The 19,529-nt window shown below is 43.0% G+C and overlaps 2 protein-coding genes across 2 annotated transcripts in view; one reads left to right on the plus strand and one right to left on the minus strand.

Annotated features, from left to right (window-relative positions):
• Positions 1-12,243, minus strand: part of RPRD1B (regulation of nuclear pre-mRNA domain containing 1B) — a 51,746-nt gene extending 39,503 nt beyond the window's left edge. Inside the window, exons 1-2 of the mRNA XM_024559331.3 lie at positions 11,689-12,243; positions 6,038-6,167 (exon numbers count right to left, since the gene is read on the minus strand). Of these exons, the coding sequence (XP_024415099.1) occupies positions 6,038-6,167; positions 11,689-11,839 (281 nt within the window). The 5' untranslated portion in view covers positions 11,840-12,243. The remainder of the gene's footprint in view (positions 1-6,037; positions 6,168-11,688) is intronic.
• A 76-nt stretch (positions 12,244-12,319) lies between these two features.
• TTI1 (TELO2 interacting protein 1) overlaps positions 12,320-19,529 on the plus strand; it is a 48,249-nt gene continuing 41,039 nt past the window's right edge. The window contains exon 1 of the mRNA XM_024559436.3: positions 12,320-12,375. The gene's annotated coding sequence lies outside the window, so the exon portion shown is untranslated. The remainder of the gene's footprint in view (positions 12,376-19,529) is intronic.

The raw sequence follows: 19,529 nt of genomic DNA on the forward strand, positions 1-19,529 counted from the left end.
TACATCAAGGTCATTCATGCCAGACCTCAACTAAGCACTCACCTGCTCATTCTATGAAGTTTATGAAATACTGTGCTTGGAATCCAAAGAGTTAGGCCCAGGTCCTGACCTCAAGGGTTTGACCCAGCAGCTTTTCCATTCCATACCTGGGGCTTCATGTTCTAGCAACACTAGATCATATGTATTTTCTACTTAGAACTTGTTCTCTCTTACTCATGTTACCACCTCTCCTTGGAATGGAAACCCCCCAAAGTAAAACAAGACAAAGGGGGAGAAGTTGTGAGTGATTCAGGTGGCTTAAGTATCTGGGGAGTATGTAGAAATAGCAGAAGAATCTGGAGGGATAAAGTGGAACTAGATTATAGAGGGTCTTGAATGCCATATTAAGCATGTGGCCTTTATCCTGAAGGCAAAGGGAAGTACCGGTAATCAACTGGATGGTATTTTTCCAGACAACCAATTCTAGGATTGGTTTGTCTCCTTTACCTAGGATTTAGTTAAAAGGAAAGGGAGGGGCACAACACATACCCACCCACCATCCCTGGGGACATTTGGGACTCAATACCTTTAAGACTGATTTCAGTACAGCTTCTGCCACATTACTACACAGTGAAAACTGATGCTCAAGCCAGTTGTAACCTAAAGACACTTTCAATAGGCTCCCACCACTAAAGGCTAAATCCAAAAGGGGGGCTCTGGTTTAATTGGTGAATGTAATTAACCAGGACAGGCTAGTTCTTTGAAAACTATAGTAAATCAAGGTTTTGCCAGATAAGTTTCAAAGTTACAGATACAGTAGTAGTCAAGAAATCTTTTTACTGATGAGGTTTTGCCATAAGTAGCTACAAAAAACTGGACGTCACTTCAGCACCTAGAACTGAATACAACTAAAGCAATAAAGTAGTTTTATAACAGACAGTTATCTTTTCAGGTTGCATCAACTCTGTTCTAAATTGAAAAATCTTTAAGTGAAAAAACACCAAAGAATTGTTACCACTAATCAGTGAATAAACTGGAAGATCATAATTACATACACAACTTAATATGTTGAACACAACTTAGAATGTACTTTAATTCTGATTAATTATAAATTTAATCTTTGCGAAATTGATCTTTTTAGTAAAAAGGTGTATTATGCGCACACAGGATTGCTGCCTAAAGTGTCAAGCCAGCTTGGGGGCCTTTTCTGCCTTTGCAGTTTTAATGGCACTTCCTTGGTACAACTACTATACTTTCTGTGTTTCTATCTTATCCCATGTACAGTAGGCCTATGGTAGCTTCTTACTAAGGGCAAGAAGAACTCTAAGTACCCCTAACACTTCCAACAGCACCTCTTGCGCAGCGGGGGCATAAACGTTCCCTCTGCACGCGTGCGGAAGAGAGTTAACGTCGCAAACCTGACACTGCTGCGCTGAGGAAGGCCTGCTCACAAGGTCGGCCCTCCGTGGGCATCTGGGAACCCCGGTTTCAGGAGTGTTCCTGCCATTTCCTAACCAATTAGGGTGGTTTACTGAGCCTAAATCGTTTGTGCAAATGATATGGTTTATGCTAAACACTTCTTTCTTCCTGAAATGTTGGCAGAGAATGCCTGTGGCCAACCCCAGTAAAAATCCTGGGCGCTGAGTCTCTAATGAGCTTCCCAGGTACACATGTCACATGTGTTGCCATTATTCAATGCAGGAGGAATTAAGTGTATCTTGTGTGACTTTCACTCATGCCACACAGAGATTACTAAAATTCCGTGGCACACACCAAAAAATATTTTTTGCTGATCTGACAAAAATAGGTGTAATTTCTGATTCATTCATACTGGATGGCTATTGCGTTGGCTGTTGTCATTTTTTCATTTGACAATTTAAGGGAAAAGAGCTCAGTGCCCCTGACTAAATAGTCAGGTATTACATATTTCAAAAGTCATTGCCCTGGCCGGTGTGGCTCAGTTGGTTGGAGCATCAACCCATAACTGAAGGGTTGTGGGTCTGATCCCCAGTCCAGCTGCAAAACATCCCCCAGTTTGGGAATGTATGGGAGGCAACCAACTGATGCTTTTCTAGCATCCATGTTTCCCTCTCTCTCCCTTCCTCTCTCTCTAAAAGCAATGAAAAAAATGTCCTTGGGTGAGGATAAAAAAAACCCTTGCAGCACACCAGTTGAGAACTGCTGCTCCACTGCAGAAGGCCTCTTGGTAACTTATACCTAGTCTCCTCTGGACTCCATCTCCAGCACCTGTCCCTGGACCAACTTTACTTTGTGCTAAGGACTCACAGCCATGGGCACAGCTACACGCTACACCCTGTGAGTCCTCCTAGCCAGTCACCACCCTAACGCTGGCCTTTGGAACTTAGGACACAACAGCAGATAAATATGCGTATGCGCTAACTCCAAATCTGTCTCAGGAATTAATTTCCTATGAGCTCAGACAACAGGCATACCTCGGAAATATTGCAGTTTTGGTTCCAGACCACAGTAAGGCAAGTATCTCAATAAAGCAAGTTGTATATTTTTTGATGGTGGAGGGTTTTGCCTTCAACTTGGAGAAAACACAACACCTTTGAAGTGCAATAATGTGAAGCACAATAAAACAGGGTGTGCCTATATTTTATCCAACGGCATTGCCCCTTGGAATATCCACCAGCCACCACCAACTTGACATGGCCAAAGCAAAACTCTTGATTTCCTCTAACCATACCTTCTCCCCAAACCTCATCTCAGTAAAGGGCACCACTGGCCCTCCACTTATGTCAAAAACCTAAAAATAATCATTGATTTCTCTTTTCCCTCACTACCACCTCCCACTCAACTCCCATAAATCCTATCAGTTTACATGGGGTGAGAGAGGAGCAAATCTATTCACAAAATAAACATTCAATAAGCAGAAGCTGTTATCTTCTCACTGCTTCTGAGTCCTAGCCAATGCCACCTCTAGACTGTATTAGAGTAATACCCTCCAAACTAATGTCCCTGCCCCTCCCTTGGCCCTAATAATCCATTCTCCAAGCCAAGCCAGAGGGATCTTTTAACAATGTGATGGAATGAATATATCATTCTCCTGCTTAAAGCCCTTCATCATTGACATCCCCAAATCCTCTCTCCCAACACTGACAAGGCATATGTGACTGGCATCTGCCCACTTCTCTGATATTAGCTGGGTGCCACTTTCCCCTTTGCTCAATGTGTTCTAACCAAACTGGACTTCATCCTGATCCTCTTAACATGCCAAGATTATTTCTACCGGACATTCCTACTTCACATGATGACCTCAGATGTCATTTCCTGAGAGAGGCCTTCCCTCACCACACTAAAAGAAATCCGACTCTAGAATGCCATTCTATTTTACTATATCTACATTCTCACTCTCTGAAAGTATCTTGGTCACTTATTTCCCCTTGCCTCCCTTATTCATAGCCGCTCCCTATTGTCTGGATCCGTTCTTGGCACACAGAAGGCACTCAAATACACACTGAATGAAAAATAAGGTGCAAAACCACCTTCAAACCGAGATGAAAACAAGAAGGCATTTGTGTGGAAAACCAGTTCAAAGTCTGGTTGATTGAACTGCTATTCAAATTAAATCTACCCTATGATCTTGGCAGCTTTCTGACTTGAAAGGTTTGGTTTACAGATTTTTTGGGGTGGTGGGGTGGCTGAGGGAAGAAGTAGGAAATTATCATCAAAGAGACTCCCAATAAATTTTGGTCAATATTAATAGGTCAACTATCTTTGTTCATCAACTGGCCACAGGAAACCCATACGGAGATCACTTCTTACTGCTGATAAGGGACATCAGGCCTGAAGTGGAGTGGCTGGCCTTTCTGTTCTAACAATGGTAGGCGGAGGGGGCGTGGGAACATGGAGATCCCAAATATAATATCCAAATAGGACCTTAAAAGAACTAGAAGAATGCAAACATAAATAAATAAATTAGGGTTGTTTTTTTAAAATGTATTTTTTAATTAAAAAGGACCAGGTTTATTTTTCCCTTAATGCCACAGAATCTGCCAAAACCTTTTTATAGTTCCTTCTAGATAGGTTTTAAGACGCTACCAAGTAGAAAAGAAATTTTCAATCCTGGTACTGCCTATACCCCTTCTTCTATCCCTTTCTACTTGCCCTTTCCTGGATTTGGGGCACCTAACAATTATTGTTCAATTTTTAAATAAAAATGTTATACCTACTAACCCTACGGACAACTATTTTAGTCAATTTCCTATGCCCTAAATTACTTTACAAATTCATCAAATAATTACCGAGCACCTCTCTGTGCCAGCGCATATCAGAAGGCTGCCCGGCTCCTGGGACCCCGCTGGTGATTCCCATCAACGCTACAGAAAACGGCCCAGCAGCTCTGTGCCAGACACTTCAGCAGGTGCTTGGGATACAGCAAGCAACAAAAAAGAAATGGTCTTTCTCTTCACGGAGTTTATAATTTAGTATAATCCCATAAAGAAGCAAAGACCTTGGATCAGTCGCTGTACTGTGCATATTCAAACACACTGTTTTACTTTTGCCTCACAACTCCAGTTAGGAAATTCAGGCTCAAAAAGCCAAGTATCAGATATAAAGCCACTCAGTGTTGGAGGCAGAGCCAAAGCCAATGACTAAGAAACTGAACTAAATCACCTCAAAACAAAAAAAAAGACTGGCTCCAGAATCATGGATCCAGAGACTTTTGATGGTTGCCAGATGCGGGGGAGGGGGAAAAATGGGTGAAGAGGTGAGGGGATTAAGAAGTGCAAATAAGTAGTTACAGAATAGCCATGGGGATGTAAAGTACAGTATAGGAAATGGAGCCAAAGGTCAGTATAGGCATGACCCCTGTACAAGAACAATGGTGAGGGGATTGCCTGAGGGAGTGGGGGTGCTGGGAGCAGGGGTGGAAAGGGGGAAAAATGAGGACAAATCCTATAATCAATAAAATATAATTTTTAAAAAAGGCTGTCTCCAGTTTCAAATAGCTACACTAGTAGTTTGTTCTAAGCTTACTCTGTTATAAGGAGACAGCATTTATTCAAGTTCATAACACACTCTCCGGTAGGATTCTCCGCTGCCCATGTTCACCAAAAGAGCAAGCCAGCAATTCAGTGCACAAACAGAAGTCTTTTTCCGTATCTCCGAAAGCTAGATGTCATTGGTTTCCTTTGGATTTCCCATTTTATTCCTTCAACTATTTCAAATCGTTTATGGAATGCCAGATTGTTTTCACATTTTAGACCTTTCCCTTACACTTCAGACCCCAGAACAATTTTTAAACCACTAGTCTCCTCTGTGCCCTCCCCAATTTCCTTTTGTAAAGACGTTTATTTTTGTATGTTTACTTAGTAATATTCTAATGAAAAATAGTTTTTCGCTGCTCCCCCTGGGCAACTAACTTGTGTCTATAGAACAGCCATTTGTTTTTAAATGAGTAAGTGATTTACACAACTTCTACTCCGATGGATGTTTCCTGAGGCCCATTCTGGCGTGCTCCACGCTCCGGTCCTACTACAGCACACAACAGTGGCGGGGACTCCACAGGGTAAAACCAGAGCAAGCACCCGCTTTTCACACCGGCACTCATCTTTGCACTCACAGAAATGACCACTATTTCTAGTACACCAGACATCTAGACACCCAGAAGGAAGTAAAAATAAAGGTATAAGCAACTAACTTTTTGCTAATAATAAGGTTTTGTTACTGGAAAAGTCCCTTGTACTATTTGGCTTTGTTTTTTGACCATAAGCTAATGAGACAATTCAACCAAACCAAGAAAAATACCATATTCAAGAAATTAATTTAATAAAGTACTACATCTAGGGAAAAAGATGTGTTGAGTGCTAGACTAAATCCCTGTGAAGCATCAAAATGTTTACATGTCTAAGGTAGTTTTTAAGGGCCCAGCAAAACATAAAACCGTAATTTAGCCTTTGCATCACCTGTAAAGCACATCTCTGTTAAGTACAAGCTGTCAATTTCTGAAAGTTATCTTGGAAAAGGAAAAAACAAAAAAAGAATGAAAGGTAATATATTTAAAAACGAAATAAAACAAGAGACAACATACCTGGCAACATGAGAAAAAGCATCCACAAGGACAGATTCAAATTCTCTAGTGAATTCAGGTCCTTTCCTTTTACTGTTTTGGATGACATCATTTGCTAAGTACAGAAAAGTAAGCTTTCTATTTGATTTGGCTGGAAAAAAAAAGAAGATAATTTAACTTACACCAAGGAAATTCACAATTCACAATTCTTTTGCCCTAAGCTACTCCTAAAAAAATATTAAGACAAGCATTATCTACTTGAAGTCAAGGGTGCTGTATGTTTGAAAAACAACCAAAGGGTTTGAGAATATCATTTTTGTAAAAAGCAAAGCAAGAACAGGCCATCTTCATTTCTGTGTTATTTTAATCAGGGTAATTAGCAGTAAAATGAAGACAATGTAAAGAAAACTCCTAGAGGGGAAGCAGTCAATATTCTCCAGAAGACATGTTAAAACCAAGGTTTTCACTTATTCTATTGCAAAAATGAACTTTTCTAACTCACAATTAATTACCAAATACCGCAGAATGAAAGATTGAGTTAGGTTCTTGTAATTTATGCTCCTAGACTGAGAATTTCCCTTTGAACATTCTAATAACTATCATCAGTCAATTACATCAACTCTACAATCCAGGGGAATCTCTAGGTGCAGCAATGGATATTTATCTCAAATACAGATATACATTAATGCTACATTATAAATGAAAATTTACACATGTCTGAAATCTGGATATGCAAAATTATGGCTCCCACAAAAACCATAATTCTTCTCTCTTATACATACTAAATGTAGAATTTCCTATTACTCTATATGGTATCATATATTAAACCATAAAAACCTCTAGCAATGTATGAGTTACAGTTGCTTGGGGGAACATTACTGAATTTCCTGGCTTCTATGCACATAACTTTTCGACCGTAAAGTTACATCATTACAATTTTTGGTCCCAGTTTTCTTTTAAAAGAAATAAATAAAAACACAATCAGACAGTTCAAAACATCTGAAAACCTCAAGCAAGACCTATGTCAACCTCTACACACACCCAGCCCTTACTGCATTTCTCTCAGAAACCACTTGTTTCTTTTGAAATGCCCACAGCATGTATAAATTCAAACACAGCAGGCATAAGATATGACTTTATTTTTAAAGATTTTATTTTATTTATTTTTAGACAGAGGGGAAGGGAGTGAGAAAGAGAGGGAGAGGAGCATCAATGTGTGGTTGCCTCTCATGTGCCCCCTACTGGGGACCTGGCCTGCAACCCAGGCATGTGCCCTGACTGGGAATTGAACTGGTGACCCTTTGGTTTGCAGGCCAGAGCTCAATCCACTGAGCCACACCAGCCAGGGCAGATCTGACATTTTTAAATGTAGCTACAGAAGTATAACCCAAGTTAAAAACAAGATTTTAAAAGCCTACCTATGGCTTAAATTGGTGACTTAAAGTACTCCAAAAAATGAAAATGGATATACTGAATTATATTAACCTTCTGGTTATAACCTAATTTTGATGGCCATCTGATGAGAATATTGAAAACCTGGAGCTACGTTGTTACAAAGGTATGATTATGGCAAAAGGCTTAAAAAAAAAGAAAGAAAGAAAGAAAGAAAGCAAACCTTCCTGTGGGATGTTGGAGCAAGTAAAACTACCCAGTCTATAATGCCATGGACTTAATGCATTTAGATGTAAATGCATTTACATCTAAAGTAAAACAGAACTTCGACAAAGCAAAACTGACTTCACAAAAGTGAAGCGTTACAATTCCATATACTTAATGTTAAAAAAAAAAAAAAGGAACCCAAAATCCATGTTATAAAACACCATGGACATTCCAGAAGGACCCGATATATTTATCAGTATCACAAATATGACAGCTAAGAGGACAGAGAGCCAAGGTTTTCGCTATCTGCAGTGCCAATTAATTTTCATCATCCTTAAACTTGGCAACGGGGGCTTATTTAGGATAAAATTTATCCCTCCACATCCAGCATCCTGAACAGACAACAGAAGCACTGTGTGCATATGTGATACGGCAAAGCCCCAGAGCACCTGCACACACGACGGGAACACATACAACACACTCGCCCTCTGCTCCAGCCCCAAGTGACAGCGCACTTATTCACATGTCCTTCCAACACGACAAAATACATCTCTTCACACTCTCCCTATGCCCATTCCAAACTGGATGAAATAGTCATTGAACAAGGTTTAAATAACTAGTTGACCAAAAATTTTCACTTGTTTGGCTGGTTTTGACATCTAGAAAAGTAAGTTTGGAAATAAGGCTTACTGATTTGCTTTCAGGCCAAGATACAAAAACATTAGTAAAAAATATTCAGCTAATATTGAGCATTTTATACCAAACTGAGCCATAAAGGAGAGAAGTTCCTAGGAAATGGAAAGAAAAATACTACAACAGCAATACAAGTGGTATTTGAGCAAGGAAAAGTAATTTTTTAAAAGTCTGGTAAATGTTTGAAGGCAACTCAGAGACAGTCTGTGAACATCTCAGGGAAAATGACTTGACCATAGATAGAAACGCACACTTTTAACAGGGTGGGCCAGAACCTAAGGGGCTGGTCAATTTGAACATGAGGGCACAAAATCTTTCCCACTTTAACGTGGGGGCATTTTCAATTCACGAGGGAAGCTGTATCTTGATACGTGGAAGAGCATCTCCAGCTCCACACTGTTCAACATGGTAGCCCCGAGCAACATGAGTGAACACTTCAACTGTGGCTAACAAAATTCAGGAATTACATTTTTTTATAGTGTATTTATTTAAAACTTACATTCCTTAGTCACACATTTCAAGTGCTCAATAGCCACCAGTGGCAAATGGCTACCTTGTTGGACAACGCAGATGTAAAACATTTCTAGCACCACAGAAAGTTGTATTAGTGCTCTTTAGTCAAAATGTCAAGAGACCATAATTTAACTCCTAACCTATTTTTTTAAACTGTAACAGACACCATGCTCAATACTGTAGGTGTTACAAAGAAACAAGAGGCCTAGTCTCTTCCTCAAAACACAACCTAGTGAAAAAAAAAATACCTAGCAAGAATAAAATACAGTACATAGTCCCTCAGTATTAGCCATGGGGGGAGGGGGGGATTGTTTCTAAGGCCCTCCCACCCTCCCAAAACCTGTGTGAATACCAAAATCCTAAGATGCTCAAGTCCCTGTATAAAATGATATATAGTATTTGCATATCCTAAGCAAACTCTCCCATACATTTTCAATCATCTCAGGATTACATATGTTACCTAATACAATGTAAACACAATGTAAACAGTTGTTATACTGCATTGTTTCAGGAATGACAAGAAAAAAAAAGGATGCACATGTTCAGTACAGATGCAACCACCCTGGGCCTGACTACACAAGAGAACATGTCAGCAACAACGTAACTTTTTCTCCCGAACATTTTCAATCCATGGTTGGATACAGAACCTATGGATACAGAGGACCAACTGTAAATGCTAAATGGGTGTGGAATGGGATGCAGTGATTAATTTAAAAAACAGAAAGACTACAGGTTAGGTTGGAAGGTTATGATCACCTCCCCTTACTGAGTGCAACGAGGTACTAAGTACCCGAAAGCACGAGTTTTGGTGTCACAGAGCTCCGGGCTCCTGCCCCAGCTGTGTGCCCCTGAACGAAGCACTTGATCTCTCTGTATCTTTATCTTCTCATCTGTCCAATGTGGGCTACTAATGTGGGCCCACTCACATCGTAACTTTCCATATGCGATTTGGAGTAAAGGAGCTTCATAGATGAATGCACTCTGTAAACTGTTCTTTTTTTCTGTTTTTATTTTTGTTTTTGAAACTCAAGTAGGGTAAGGTGGGGAACCAAGAAGCCTTCACAAATGGGATATTTGAGATGGACTCGATGTGTCTCAGATCCTACCAGATCGGATCCTGCAGAGGAGATTCACATTTTGTTCACAGCTCAGATGTTGGAAATACCTGAATGGCGCAGTGGGGTACATGGAGGAGGCTCTGGGAGCTCTAGACTCTACCCCATACTGCCCAGAAGGCCGAAGGGACCCATGATATTTGGGAGTCTCTGCTGGAGGGCTAGAACTGGGTCTCCTGAAAGAATTCCGAATTTGGGGGTCTGCCATCCTGATGCAGTCTCAGCCTCACCAGTTATAATGCCTTAAAAATACCCTTTAGCCACTTCGGTTTCCTCATCTGTAAAACAGGGTGGAATCCCTACCTCACAGATTACAGTCGTGAGCACAACTAAAGTGGATTCCTATGCTCTGAAGGGCCTACCACACAAACAGGCTGTCCGAAACAGCTCAAATCGTCCCGCCCTCAGCTTTCTGCTGTGCAACTCACGGGGGCATCAGAGAGCTGTGTAGGCGACTGCCTTTCCCTACCAGACTGTAAGCAACTTGAAGGCGAAGACCGTGCCTCACACTGAGTAATCTGTAGTCCCATCTCACCATTATTTATCCAAAGCCTACACGGTGCCAGACACCAGGCTCCATTTTCATTTAGATTATCCTCTTAACTCCTCTCCACAGCAAGTTGTTTGAGCCTCCGATTCTACTTAGAATTTAGGAAATGGCAATGTATATAAAGATATCAGTACTGCGCCTGGCACATAATAAAGGCATGGTAAATATCATCTTCATTTCACAGGTAAGGAAACAGAGGGGCAAAGAGGTTAAGCTGCTGGGGTCAGTAAATGTCCAAGTCAGGCTTAAATTCCAGATAGCTGCCCTCTGGAGCCAGCATGCTTTCAAGCACCCAACCTACTGCCTGGCACACAACAGGCTGAGCTCAATGGATCGTGAGCAGGATCTAGAATCAATGAAAGTTAGCCCTGGCTGGTGTGGCTCAGTGGATTGAGCACCGGCCTGTGAGCCAAAGGGTCACCGGTTCGATTCCCAGTCAGGGAACATACCTGGGTTGCGGGCCAGGTCCCTGGTTGTGGGTGTGGGAGAGGCAACCGGTAGATGTGTCTCTCACACATCAATGTTTCTCTCCCTCCCTTCCCATCTCAATAAATAAATAAATAAATAAATAAATAAAACCAGTGAAAGTTGCATGAGAAGAGGAACCTAGGTGGTGTGTTGCCCTCAACCTCCCTATACCAGGAGTAGCTGCACCCACTTCACAGGGCTGTTCTTGAGAACTGAGTGTGAGGACAAAGGTCTCGGCACAGGCACAGAATAAGGGCTCTGTAAGTTGCAGCTATCCTTGTCCTTGTTTCACAGATGAGAAAACAGAGGCAAAGAGATGAAGAAATTTGCCTACTATCGCTCAGCTAGTAAGTGGCTGAGGCAGGACTCGATCGAGGCAGTCTTACCCCAGAGTCTGCTGGCTGGCACACGACAGGCTAGGGCCAGTAACCTCCACAGATAATAATAGTCACAAGTGTCCGGAGGAGCCCGAGGGGACAACGGCTGGCCGCTCTGGGAGTCTGGGCCCTGGAGCCCTGGCCGGTGGAATCTCAGACAAGTACCTTAAACCTTCCCAGGCCTCAATCTCCTTTTCTGAGAAATGGGGATAACAGTGTCTCCAACCTCAAAAGCGCCACCAGAGGCCCGGGCCAGCAAAGCCAGGCTCAATGAAGAAGCTAGAGGGGCCTCAGCAGTGGGTGGGGGAAGAGGACAGCCGGGGGAGGGTCCCAGAGGATTGGGGAGGGGATGTTTACCTTTGCGGAGCTCGCGATGCCACACCGAGACGATGGGTCCCGCGTGCTTGCGGTGGTGGATGAGCCACAGCGATAGGGTCTGCACGCTCTGCTGAGAGTTGCTCAGCTCCGAGAGCTTCTTTTCCAGCGCCGACTCCGAGAAGGAGGACATGGTGGCGGCGGTGAGGCCCGGCAGGGAGCGGCCTGGGCCGCCCAGTGCGGCGGGAAGCGCGACGGCACGAGGCCGGGGCCCCACCGGACCTCCGGCGGGACTCTTCACTGACTGACAGACAGCCAGGCGGACAAGGGGGGAGGGGGATGGGTCTCCGCAGTAACAGCCGACCGCGCCGCCGCCACAAGATGGCCACCGACCTCTCACCCCGCCGCGAGAGCAGGGTCAAAGGGCAAGGGCCGGAGTAGCTGGACACTGCGAGGTCTCAGAGCTGGAGAAACGCGCCTCCAAAGGCGGCGACGACCTCTCTGAATCTCATTCAGGGAACTTCGACAGCGACAGACGGGGAAAGGAACGCAGTTTGGCGGCCTCCGGAAGGCGCTTTGACCGCTCGCGCCCGCACGCCGGCGCAGTGTGTCTCACCGGAACCCTTTCTCCCGGTCCCGCAGAACCTTTCTGGCGCGGTGCGGCGCGCCAGTTACGCGTCACTTCCGGCAGGGTGGAGGAGGCGGGAGAGGGAAAGGCTGGAAGACGAGGTAAGGGAAGAGTGGCGGGAGCAAGAGGGAGACCAACAGGAGGGGGATCCTGAGGGGACACCGATGCTGAGAGATAATGATCTGGATATGAGAGGGGGGCACTTCTCACCTGGCAGACCCTAGGCCGCACTCTTCCTCTATATACACTGCTCCCTGGCCGCCCTCCCCCCAAAACTTTTTGCTCTGCCAAGCCACCCACGTGCACTTTTCACGCCTCCATGCCACTGCTCTGGCTGTTCTTTCTCCAAAGGTGACACCCCCCCTTTCTCACCTGATGAACTCTCATTGGGCTCCAGATCCACCCTTTAATGTCCAGTTCTGACGTCTAGTCTGTGACAGCACCTCCACAAAACACACTGTTCTGCTCTTGGCTCTTGGTTGCTTTATTCGGGAAAGTACATGCTGCCCTTTGGGGGTCCATTTGTGCCTCAGATTTAATGCTAACTTTTGGAGGGCAAAGAAGTCAGTGAGTCCATTGACCTTTAAGAAACAATATTTCAGGTTCAGAACCCCTTTCCTTTAAAAAAAAAATGTTAAACTCCAGTTATCAAATCATCGGGGAAATTTGTCCATGTGCTCTGAGGTTAGGCTATTGCAGACGTGGAATTTTAGACTTTCCTGATCACCATAGAACTTAACCAGTTGTGGGCGGACTCCAGTTAGGAGATAGTCTCTCCTAGTTGATGCCGTTTTTGCTTTTAATGCACTGTATTGTAGTTCTTTGCTTAGGTGCCTCTCCTCCAGACCAGACTCATAATCATGGTCAATGTAGTGAGCAGTTGGTGTAAGCTAGACAGCGTGTTCATGCAGTAACCCATTTAATCCTTAGGGAAAAGCCGTGAGGTAGGTATTAGGTAATTCCTGTTTGGCAAATGAGGAAAAAGGCTGAGAGAGGTTAGGTGACCTACCCAAGATCTCTTAACAAAGATTAGAAGGGACTGCATCTTACCTGCCTTCTTTACCCAGCACCTGATTCATAGCTGAATGAGTGAATATAAAAGACGAATAGCGTAAAATCATACAGTCAACATCTAATAATTATAATCTAGGGCATTTGAGTTCAAATCTAGTGTATCCATCTTTGTGTATTAAGTAACAGTGTCATATACTGAGCACTTTTATACCAAACTGTTTTGTATTAAGCACACTACATACATTCTTTTATTTAATCATTACAACTGTCCTTTGGGGTGGGGGTTGTTATCACTTCTTGATAAATGAGAAAGCATAAAACATGGGTGAGTGATCTGCCCAATGTCACCTGGACAGAAGAAATGACAGAGCCAGGAGTCAAATCAAGGTTATCTGATGTCTGATCCCAAATTCTTCACTCCTGAGCCAGTGGGTCGTTTCATTCAGCAAATAATTTTGAACATCCATATCTGAAGTATTACTCTAGGCAAACAGAATCCATGTCATGAGAAGCTTCACTTCTATAGGGGAAGGTGGATGAGCAAACATGCGAGTAGGAAATGAGTCAGAAAGAAAGTGGTGAGTGCAGTAAATAAAAAGAAGGGAAAGGGGGATGAGGAATGCGTGTGTGGCAGATGGGTGTCTATTATGTATGCTGGTCACAGGAGGCCTCCCTGATATGACATCTGACCAGAGCCCTGAGAAAAGTGAGACAACAAGCCATATGCTGTGTGGTGGGATGTTGATCCCGACAGAGGGAAAACCAAGTACAAAGTCCTGAGGTTAGACCACTTTGGGCAGTTTTGAGGAACACCAAGGAGGACCATAAGGCTGAAGTGATAAGAACCAGAAGGCTGGAAATGAGCTCAGAAAGTAGCCAGGGACCATATTGCATCGGGAGTTGTAGGGGATATTAAGGACTTTGGATAGTACTGAGTGAAATGAGAGTCCATTGGATGATTTTGAGTAAAAGAGGAGCATTGTGACAGTTAAGTAGCAAATAGACAGTAAAGGTGCAAGAGTAGAAGCAAGACGACCAGTTTGGCAGCTGTTACAATGACCCAGGTGAAAGGATAACGCACGCCACGGTGCAGGTGGTGAGGAAGGTTCAGATTGGGGGGGTATAGTGGTACCTCCGTACTCATTGATAGTTCATTCCAATGAGTGGTAAGCAAACAGCAACTGATGGACAATTTTCTCTTGCAGGGTCACGTTGTGACTCATTCAAGTTCTAGCAAGTGTGACAAGTAGCAAGCAAGCCCTGAGTGCTAAAACATTTTTTCTCGGCAAAACATAACCAGTAATAGGTGTGACGAGTTCTGAAGCTGACAGATACTGATGTATGACTATATTTTAGAAGAGGTAACAATTTGATTACAGATTAGGTATAAGGTATAAAAGAAGACAAGTTTATACTGCCCCAAGGTTTTAGCCTAAGCAATCATAAGAATGGATTTTCCATTTACTGAATGGAGGAAAGAGCTGGCTTGGGGAATAAGAGCAGGAGTTTAGATTTGTCCATGTCCAGTTGGAAATGCCTATTCAAGTAGAGGTGTCATTTCGTAGGCGATTGGATTTATGAGTCTGGAGTTCAAGGGAGGGATCTGGGCTGGAGATATAAATGTAGGAGCCCTGAGAGGGAATAAGTGCAGAAAGAAAAGGGGCCCAGTGTGACTGAGTCCTAGGACACTTCAACACTTAGAGGTCTGAAAGATGAGGATGATAAAATCCTGTGGTTTTTCTTCTTTAGCTTGTTAATATTATTTACACTGGCTGATTTTCAAATATTGAGCCAGCCTTTATCCCTAGAATAAGCCCTAGTTTGTCGTGATGCATAATTCTTTTCACATACTGCCAATTATATTTCCTAATATTTTCTTTAGGATTGTTGCTGAGGGCCTGCGGGTTTGTGGTTTTTTTGTAATTTCTGTATTGTCTTTGTTGGGTATGGTGGTATCAGGGTGATACTGGCTTCATAAAATGAATTGGAAAATATTTCCTCCTCTTCCTTTTCCAGAAGATTGTGTAGAATTGATGTTAATTCTTCATTTTTTATGTTTTGAATGTTTTGTTTTATTTTTTAAAATTTTGAAATTTTTTATTTTTCAATTTCAGTCGACATACAATATTACATTAGTTTCGGGTGTACACCCCAAGTGATTAGACACTGTACAGCACACTAAGTGGTCATCTCAGTAAATCTTGCGCCCATCTGACACCATACGTAGTTGTTAGAATATTCCTGACCACAGTCCCTGTGCTGGACTTCACATCCCCATGACTATTCTGTAACAACCAATTTGTGCTTCTTAATCCCTTCAAATTTTTTCCCCATCCCCCCAACCCCACTCCCATCTGGCAACCATCAAAACATTTGCTGTATCTATGAGTCTGTTTCTGTTCTGCTTGTTCATTTATTTTATTTAGATTCAGTTGTTGATAGATATGTATTTATTGCCATTTTATTGATCATATTTTTGACCTTTTTATTTTCTTCTTAAAGAAGACATTTTAACATTTCATGTAATACTGGTTTGATGGTGATGAACTCAGCCTTTTTTTGTGGGGGGTGGGTCTGGGAAGCGCAATTCTAAATGATAGTTTTGTTGGGTAGAGTAATTTTGGTTGTAGGTACTTGCTTTTCATCACTTTGGATATTTTATGCCACTCCCTTCTGCAAAGGGAGTGGCCTGCAAAGTGTCTGCTGAGAAATCAGCTGACAGTCTTATGAGAGCTCCCTGTTAGTAGCTAACTGCTTTTCTCTTGCTGCTTTTAAGATCCTCTCTTTGTCTTTAACCTTTTGCATTTTAATTGTGATGTGTCTCGGTGTGGGCCTCTTTGGGTTCAACTTGTTTGGGACTCTGTGCTTCCTGGACTTGTTTATTTTCTTCACCAGGTTAGGGAAGTTTTCTTTCATTATTTTTTCAAATAGATTTTCAATTTCTTGCCCTCTTTCTTTTTCCAGCACCTCCATGATGCGATTGTTGGTATGCTTGAAGTTGTCCCAGAGGCTCCTTGTACTGTCTTCATTTTGGTGTTTCTGTTTCCTTTTTGCTGTTCTGATTGGTTGGCTTTTGTTTCCTTATATTCCAAATAGTTGATTTGATTCTCAGCTTCATCTACTCTACTGTTGATTCCCTATAAATTATTCATTTTAGCTAGTGTACCTTCATTTACGACTGGTTCTTTTTTTTATCGTTTCTGTGTCCTTTTTCATGCTGTTGAAGTTCTAAGTTCCTTGAGCATCCTTATAACCATTGTTTTGAACTCTGTATCAGGTAGTTTTCTTGCCTCCATTTCATTTTTGGAGATTTCTCCTTTTCTTTCCTTTGGGACCTGTTTCTTTGTCTCCACATTTTGGCTGCCTCCCTATGGTTGTTTCTTTAGTAGGTGGAACTGCTACGCCTCCTGGACTTGGTAGAGTAGCCTCGTGTAGTAGGTGTCTTACAGGGCTCAGTGGTGCAGCCTTTCCAGTCACCTGAGCTAGGTGCTCCAGGTGTGCTCCTGTGTGGGTGGTGTGCACTGTCCTGTTGTAGTTGAGCCTTGATTGCTCTTTGCATTACTGGGAAGGATTGTCTGCCTGGGCCCGTTGACTGTGAGGACTGGCTTTGACTACAGCAGAGAAACTGCTGTGTAGAAGCCGACCCTTTGGTGCTCTCCAGTCCACCCTTCGAGTGTGTCGTGTCACTCATGGAGGTGGTAGGGTTGTAATCCAGCGTGGTCTGAAGCTGTCTGCCAGGTGTACTGGCTCTGGTGCCTCCCAGGAGGTATGAGGTCAGCCACTTCCAGTGCCCTGCTGGGGCCATCCAGCACAAGCTACAAAGCCATCTAAAGATGACTGCTACTTGGGCTGCACCTGGAGGGCCCATGAGAAGCCTAGCTTTGAACCAAGTCTGGCTGCAACTAGTGCTGGGTCTGGGACCATTTAGCAAGAAGTGTGGGCTACACAGAGGCTAGATGCAGCCTGTTTGAGAGATTTTTAGGAAAGTCCAGAGCCAGGAGAGGCCATGTGTATGAAAAAGCCTCTGGAAACAGCTTGGGTTGGCCTGCAAGTTGGGTGGGGTGGGGTCTCAGGGAATCACCAGGGCAGGGCGAACAGCGTTAGCCTGGTTGTTGGAGACTCAGATATGGCACCTGCCTGTTGGCTCTGTGGGCGGATGGGTCCAGAAAAGGAACAAGGCCTCTGCCAGCACTTTTTTTTATAATTAAGATTAAAAAAAAAAAATTTTAGAGGGGAAGGGAGGGAGACAGAGAGGAAGAGAAACACTGGTCCATTGCCTCTCATACACGCCCATTTGGGAACTGAACCCACGACCCAGGCATGTGCCATGACCGGGAATTGAACCAGCAACGTTTCACTCTGTGGGACAATGCCCAGCCAACTGAGCCACACTGGTCAGGGCTCTGCCCACACTTCCGTCTCCCTCCCCAGCTCTTGCCTTGATGCCAGACAATTCAGTTCCTGCGTGTATGTCCCCAGTTCCTTTCAAGCTGCTGCCCCAGCACTGGAGCTCAAGAGGGAGTGAGTCTAAGTGAGTCCATGTGCGGGCCCATTACAAGGAACTGCCTGGGACTCTAGAAGCACCCTCTCTCACTCAGCCACAATCCCCCTGGTTTTCACAGTCCTCTCTTCCTGGCTTTGGAACCCTGGGATGGGGGCCTGGTGTGGGGCTGGGACCCCTTATTCCTCAAGGGGGTACCTCCACAGATGAGATATCCCTCCCAATTTTTATCTGCCACATGTGCTTGTGGGACCAGGCCATTCTGAGTGTCCACTGCTCCTGCCAGTCTCAAGGTGGCTGCTTCTTTAAATCCCTGGTTACAGGACTTCCATCCACCTAGCTTTCAGGCAGTTCTAAATGATGGCTGTGCTGTAGCTTGGTTATAATTGTTATGTGGTCGTAGGAGGGTTCGAGTACCGCGTTTACCTACAGTGCCGTCTGGACCAGGAGTCTCGTTTTAATTCTCTAAATGGTTGGTAGAAGTTTCCAGGAAAATCATCTACGTTTGGAGAGTTCTTTTTTTTCTTTTTTATGTTTTGAGTTTGCAAATGACAAGTTCAATTTTCTTAAAAGTTATAATACTATTCAAATGATATATTTCATATTATGTGAGTTATATTAGCATATACTAGTTATATATTAGTTTGTGTTTTCTGAAGAACTCACTATTTCATCTAAGTTGTCAAATTTATGTGTATAAAGTTGCTAATACTTGTGATATTCGTGTATTTTTTGATGTCTACAAGGTCTGTAGTGTTACCTCATTTTATTATTGATATTTCTTATTTCTCTTTCTTTTCTTTCATCAGTCTTTCCAGAAGTTTGTCAATTTTATTGATCCTTTCAAAGAACCAGTTTTTTTGTTTCATTGATTTTTATCTATTGTTTTCTGTTTCAATTTCATTGATTTCTGTTCTGATTTTTATTTCTTCTGTTTACTTTGGTTTTATCTTGCTTTTTTTTTTTTCTAGGTTCTGAGGTGGGAGTTTAGATTATTAATTTGAGACCTTTCCGCTTTTCTAACATAATGTCTTTAGTACTATAAATTTTCCTCTTACCGTGGCTACAGTTGTGTATCACACATTTTGATATGTTGTATTTTCATTTTCATTGATTGCCATGTTTTTCAGAAAAATTCCCTTGAGATTTCCTCTTTGATTCATAGGTTATTTAGAAGGTTGTTACTTTGTTTCCAGGTGTTTGGAGATTTTCCTGTGATCTGTTAGTGATTTCTCATTTGATTCCATCATGATTAGAGAATATACTTGGTGTGATTTCAGTTCTTTTAAACTTGTTGAGGTTTGTTTCATGGCCCGGGATATAGTCTGTCTCAGTATATGTACTGTGGGCTCTTGAAAACAACAGGCAATCTGCTGTTGTGGGTTGCAGTATTCTGTAAGTGTTGATTAGATCCTGTCGGTTGATGGTGTTGTTGAGTTCTCCTGTTATCCTTTCTGATTTCCTGTCTAGTTCTGTCAGTTGTCGAGAGACGAAAGTTGCAGTCACCACGTGTGCTTGTGATCACCTGTACTTTCAGTCATGTCCGGTTTTGCTTCACATGTAGTGTCATACAGGGCACTGTTTTACCAGCGTTCTGCAGAGGACAACTGTAAACAAAGTACTAAGCGAGTGTGAAGAAACTTCTGAAGGATTTATGGGAAGTCTCCTTGATTCCCCTCCTCCAACTTCTGGTCTGTGTACTTACTGTTCCGCAGTACACTCCCCACGTGCTGGGCTCGA

This window comes from Desmodus rotundus, chromosome 6, assembly GCF_022682495.2.
Source record: "Desmodus rotundus isolate HL8 chromosome 6, HLdesRot8A.1, whole genome shotgun sequence".
NCBI classification, from domain to species: domain Eukaryota; kingdom Metazoa; phylum Chordata; class Mammalia; order Chiroptera; family Phyllostomidae; genus Desmodus; species Desmodus rotundus.